This window comes from Gobius niger (assembly GCF_951799975.1).
Source record: "Gobius niger genome assembly, contig: SCAFFOLD_135, whole genome shotgun sequence".
Lineage (NCBI taxonomy): Eukaryota > Metazoa > Chordata > Actinopteri > Gobiiformes > Gobiidae > Gobius > Gobius niger.
The window spans coordinates 1-6384 of NW_027639210.1; the positions used below are offsets into that span (position 1 = coordinate 1).

Sequence of the window (6384 nt, forward strand, 5' to 3'; positions counted from 1 at the left end):
AAGATCCAGAAGAACTCGGACCAGAGTCTGCAGCCAATCAGTGAGTCCCTTTACATCTGACCCCGCCCCTTCACCCCTGACCCCGCCCTCCTGACCCCGCCCCTTCACTCCTGACCCGCCCCTTCACTCCTGACCCCGCCCCTTCACCTCCTGACCCCGCCCCTTCACCTGCTCTGACCCCGCCCCTTCACCCCTGACCCCGCCCCTTCACCCCTGACCCCGCCCCTCCATCTTAACACTGTGATCATGTATAAAGCCCTGTTTCTTTGTGGTCCTCAGACGGGGAGGCGGGGCTAAACGGCTGCGCTCAGGTGAACGGCGGCGCCTCAAAGGTAAGAGCGTGAAAGAGGAGCAGAGTCTGGACCTAAAACATGCACACTAGGGTCTGATCAAGACTTACCTGTTTCTGTTTCAGGACAAAAACGGAAACCAGCTTCAGGAGACGGCTCTGACGCAGGTAAAGGCAGACTTTTAATGTGAAGGAACAGTTTTAATGTGAAGGAGCAGAGTTTTAATGTGAAGGAACAGTTTTAATGTGAAGGAGCAGAGTTTTAATGTGAAGGAGCAGAGTTTTAATGTGAAGGAGCAGTTTTTTAATGTGAAGGTTCTGACGGCGTTTTATTTTGTAGGAGGTCTGTCGGCGGCTCGTGGGTCTGAGTTCACAGCTTCACGCTCTGCAGGTACGTGACCATCAGCCCACACGGTCACATGGTCACATGACCTTCAGCCCACACTGTCACATGACCATCAGCCCACACTGTCACATGACCTTCAGCCCACACTGTCACATGACCATCAGCCCACACTGTCACATGACCTTCAGCCCACACTGTCACATGACCATCAGCCCACACTGTCACATGACCATCAGCCCACACTGTCACATGACCTTCAGCCCACACTGTCACATGACCTTCAGCCCACACTGTCACATGACCATCAGCCCACACTGTCACATGACCATCAGCCCACACTGTCACATGACCATCAGCCCACACTGTCACATGACCATCAGCCCACACTGTCACATGACCATCAGCCCACACTGTCACATGACCATCAGCCCACACGGTCACATGACCATCAGCCCACACTGTCACATGACCATCAGCCCACACTGTCACATGACCATCAGCCCACACTGTCACATGACCATCAGCCCACACTGTCACATGACCATCAGCCCACACTGTCACATGACCATCAGCCCACACTGTCACATGACCATCAGCCCACACTGTCACATGACCATCAGCCCACACGGTCACATGACCATCAGCCCACACTGTCACATGACCAGGATCCATCTGCTCTTTCATCTATTACACACATGATTTCATTATTAAACATTCAGCCGATGTTGATACAGAAGCGAGTCATTAGTTTTTCGCTAACGTCACTAACATCGCTAACGCCGCTATCATCGCTAACGTCACTAACATCACTAACATCACTAACGCCGCTATCATCGCTAACATCACTAACGCCGCTATCATCGCTAACGTTGCTAACATCGCTAACGTCACTAACATCGCTATCATCACTAACGCCGCTATCATCGCTAACGCCGCTAACGTCACTAACGCCGCTATCATCGCTAACGTTGCTAACGCCGTTATCATCGCTAACGTCGCTAACGCCGTTATCATCGCTAACATCGCTAACGCTGCTATCATCGCTAACATCGCTAACGCCGTTATCGTCGCTAACGCCGCTAACATCGCTAACGCCACTAACGCCGCTATCATCGTTAACGTCGCTAACGCTGCTATTACTGCTAACGCCGCTAACGTCACTAACGCCGTTATCATCGCTAACGCCGTTATCATCGCTAACGTTGCTAACGCCGTTATCATCGCTAACGTCGCTAACACTGCAATCATCGCTAACGTCGCTAACGCTGTTATCATCACTAACATCGCTAACGCTGCTATCATAGCTAACATCGCTAACGCCATTATCGTCGCTAACGCCGCTAACATCGCTAACGCCGCTATAATCGTTAACGTCGCTAACGCCGCTATCATCGCTAACGCCGCTAACGTCACTAACGGCGTTATCATCGCTAACGTTGCTAACGCCGTTATCATTGCTAACGTCGCTAACGCTGCTATTATCGCTAACGTCGCTAACGCCGTTATCATCGCTAACATCGCTAACGCTGCTATCATCGCTAACATCGCTAACGCCGTTATCGTCGCTAACGCCGCTAACATCGCTAACGCCACTAACGCCGCTATCATCGTTAACGTCGCTAACGCCGCTATCATCGTTAACGTCGCTAACGGCGTTATCATCGCTATCATCGCTAACGCTGCTATCATCGCTAACGCCGTTATCGTCGCTAACGCCGCTAACATCGCTAACATCGCTAACGCCACTAACGCCGCTATCATCGTTAACGTCGCTAACGCCGCTATCATCGTTAACGTCGCTAACGCCGCTAACGCGTTATCATCGCTATCATCACTAACGCTGCTAACATCGCTAACGCCGCTAACGCCGCTATCATCGTTAACGTCGCTAACGCCGTTATCGTCGCTAACGCCGTTATCGTCGCTAACGCCGTTATCATCGCTAACAACACTAACGCCGCTATCATCACTACCTTCGCTAACGTCACTAACATCGCTAACGCCGCTATCATCGCTAACATCACTAACGCCACTAACATCAATACCGTCGTTAACATCGCTAACGTCGCTAACGCCGCTAACGCCGCTATCATCACTACCTTCGCTAATGTCACTAACATCGCTAACGTCACTAACATCGCTAACGCGCTATCATCGTTAACGTCACTAACATCACTAACGCCGTTATCATCGCTAACATCGCTAACGCGCTATCATCGTTAACGTCACTAACATCACTAACGCCGTTATCATCGCTAACATCGCTAACGCGCTATCATCGTTAACGTCACTAACATCACTAACGCCGTTTTCTTCGCTAACGTTGCTAACGTCACTAACATCGCTAACGCCGTTATCATCGCTAATGTTGCTAGCATCGCTTAAGTCACTAACATCGCTAATGTTAACATCGCTAACATCTCCAACATCGCTAACGTCGCTAATGTCAGTAACATCGCTAACGTTGCTAATGTCGCTAACATCTCTTTGTCCCGCCCCCAGGCCGCCGTGATTCGTCAGGATTCGCTGCTGGAGCTGTCCGTCAGGTTAGGTCCCACGTCTCTGAGCGCGGGGGCGGGGACTGACGGAGAGGCGGGGCTTCTGCGGCGTCAGGTGACTCTGCTGCAGCAGGAAGTGACGCGGCTGCACGCTCTCGTCCCATTGGCCGACCTGAAGCGCCACGCTCGCGCCCCATTGGCCGATCAGGAGGAGGACGCCGTGGACGCGACCAATGAGAACGCGTCGCAGCGATCGGACAGCCCCCGAGGTAAAGAACTAACTACCCATAACTAACTACCCATAACTAACCCTAACCCAGCGATCGGACAGCCCCCGAGGTAAAGAACTAACTACCCATAACTAACACTAACTACCTTTAACTAACCCTAACCCAGTGATCAGACAGCCCCCGAGGTAAAGAACTAACTACCCATAACTAACTACCCATAACTAACCCTAACCCAGCGATCGGACAGCCCTCGAGGTAAAGAACTAACTACCCATAACTAGCACTAACTACCTATAACTAACCCTAACCCAGCGGTCGGTTCAGGATGTTCTAACATGTCACACGTGTGTCACAGATCTGCAGGACATTCCTGAAGAGAACGAGGCCTGACCACAGCTGAGGTCACCTCCTGAGGTCACTGGGGTCACATGAAGGACCAGTTCTTCTCCTGAAGGACCAGTTCTTCTCCTCCTGAAGGACCAGTTCTTCTCCTCCTGAAGGACCAGTTCTCCTCCTGAAGGACCAGTTCTTCTCCTCCTGAAGGACCAGTTCTTTTCCTCCTGAAGGACCAGTTCTTCTCCTCCTGAAGGACCAGTTCTCCTCCTGAAGGACCAGTTCTTCTCCTCCTGAAGGACCAGTTCTTTTCCTCCTGAAGGACCAGTTCTTTTCCTCCTGAAGGACCAGTTCTTCTCCTGAAGGACCAGTTCTTCTCCTGAAGGACCAGTTCTTCTCCTGAAGGACCAGTTCTTCTCCTGAAGGACCAGTTCTTCTCCTGAAGGACCAGTTCTTCTCCTCCTGAAGGACCAGTTCTTCTCCTCCTGAAGGACCAGTTCTTCTCCACCTGAAGGACCAGACTCTGCTGTGGAGGACGTTGGACCTATAGTTCCTGGAGCCTCAGGGTTCAGGGTGTTTGGTTTTGCTGGACAAAGACTGTTTTAGTTTCCACATTTGTGCTTTATTATGATTAACAGGCTGCGTTCACGCGTCGGACACAAGATGTTTTAGGGACTTTCTTTGGTTCAATCGTGAAACATGAAAGACTGAACTCAATCAAATGAAATAAAGATTAACGGCATCAAATGTATCTAAAATGTGACGTTTAAAATGATCAAACTGTGAAGATCTGGTGAAGGAAATAAAGCACATTCTTCAGTCGTGACGTCACGTGGACGCAGCCTCTTCGTGTAACCATGGCAACTGTAATATCAACCAAAAAAAGACAAGCCGCCGTGTGAAGGACCTGGTCTGAGATGTTTCAAACGGCCGTGTGAAGGACCTGGTCTGAGAGGTTTCAAACGGCCGTGTGAAGGACCTGGTCTGAGAGGTTTCAAACGGCCGTGTGAAGGACCTGGTCTGAGGTGTTTCAAACGGTCGTGTGAAGGACCTGGTCTGAGAGGTTTCAAACGGCCGTGTGAAGGACCTGGTCTGAGGTGTTTCAAACGGCCGTGTGAAGGACCTGGTGTGAAGGACCTGGTCTGAGGTGTTTCAAACGGCCGTGTGAAGGACCTGGTGTGAAGGACCTGGTCTGAGATGTTTCAAACGGCCGTGTGAAGGACCTGGTGTTTCAAACGGCCGTGTGAAGGACCTGGTCTGAGGTGTTTCAAACGGTCGTGTGAAGGACCTGGTCTGAGGTGTTTCAAACGGCCGTGTGAAGGACCTGGTGTGAAGGACCTGGTCTGAAGTGTTTCAAACGGCCGTGTGAAGGACCTGGTCTGAGGTGTTTCAAACGGCCGTGTGAAGGACCTGGTCTGAGAGGTTTCAAACGGCCGTGTGAAGGACCTGGTGTGAAGGACCTGGTCTGAAGTGTTTCAAACGGCCGTGTGAAGGACCTGGTCTGAGGTGTTTCAAACGGCCGTGTGAAGGACCTGGTCTGAGAGGTTTCAAACGGCCGTGTGAAGGACCTGGTCTGAGGTGTTTCAGACGGTCGTGTGAAGGACCTGGTCTGAGAGGTTTCAAACGGCCGTGTGAAGGACCTGGTCTGAGGTGTTTCAAACGGCCGTGTGAAGGACCTGGTCTGAGAGGTTTCAAACGGCCGTGTGAAGGACCTGGTCTGAGAGGTTTCAAACGGCCGTGTGAAGGACCTGGTCTGAGGTGTTTCAAACGGCCGTGTGAAGGACCTGGTCTGAGGTGTTTCAAACGGCCGTGTGAAGGACCTGGTCTGAGGTGTTTCAAACGGCCGTGTGAAGGACCTGGTGTGAAGGACCTGGTCTGAGATGTTTCAAACGGTTTCTGGAGAAGCTTTTATTTAAATCTAATGAAGAATCTTTGCTGAAGTAAAGCTGGAAACACAGAATATTAGTCCCATCTGTGAACTCTGCTGTAAACGCACGTGAGGGCGTGGCCAAGAGGGGCGTGGCCATGAGGGCGTGGCCGTGAGGAGCGTGCACGGGGGCGTGGCCGTTAGGGGCGTGCACGGGGGCGTGGCCATTGCATGTGCTTTTATCTGGTGCTGTTGTGTAGAGTAGAATCATGTGAATTTTTTAAATAAAGTTATTCAAATGGAAATGTTTTTATCAAAAATAAAAATGTGAAAAAAACGACTTTGTTTCCTGAGTTTATGACGCCAAAAACGTGACCTTATTTACTGAAGGAACTTTCCTCACGGGTAACTTTGGGAAACTTTCCTCACTGGTAACTTTGGGAAACTTTCCTCACTGGTAACTTTGGGAAACTTTCCTCACGGGTAACTTTGGGAAACTTTCCTCACTGGTAACTTTGGGAAACTTTCCTCACTGGTAACTTTGGGAAACTTTCCTCACGGGTAACTTTGGGAAACTTTCCTCACGGGTAACTTTGGGAAACTTGCCTCACGGGTAACTCTGGGAAACTTTCCTCACCGGTAACTTTGGGAAACTTTCCTCAGAGGTAAAGCTTTCCTCACAGGTAACTTTGAGAAACTTTCCTCACAGGTAACTTTGAGAAACTTTCCTCACAGGTAACTTTGGGAAACTTTCCTCACAGGTAACTTTGGGAAACTTTCCTCACAGGTAACTCTCCTAAGCGTCTCATGTGTGAGCAGAA

General features: G+C 50.6%; 1 protein-coding gene and 1 long non-coding RNA gene across 2 annotated transcripts; one reads left to right on the top strand and one right to left on the bottom strand.

Annotated features, from left to right (window-relative positions):
- Nucleotides 1-279: 279 nt before the first annotated feature.
- Nucleotides 280-3799, top strand: LOC306982751 (rho guanine nucleotide exchange factor 2-like; the record flags this gene model as incomplete). Its single annotated transcript, XM_079583211.1, has 5 exons — nucleotides 280-332; nucleotides 416-457; nucleotides 630-680; nucleotides 3138-3402; nucleotides 3719-3799. Coding segments are annotated over 5 exons (446 nt in total), but the record flags the coding sequence as incomplete, so codon positions are not given.
- A 171-nt stretch (nucleotides 3800-3970) lies between these two features.
- On the bottom strand, nucleotides 3971-4347 carry LOC306982753. The gene is made up of 3 exons (XR_013794226.1): nucleotides 4205-4347; nucleotides 4125-4158; nucleotides 3971-4026 (listed from the first exon to the last, which is right to left on the bottom strand). It is a non-coding gene; the product is annotated as an uncharacterized lncRNA (long non-coding RNA).
- Nucleotides 4348-6384: the final 2037 nt, after the last annotated feature.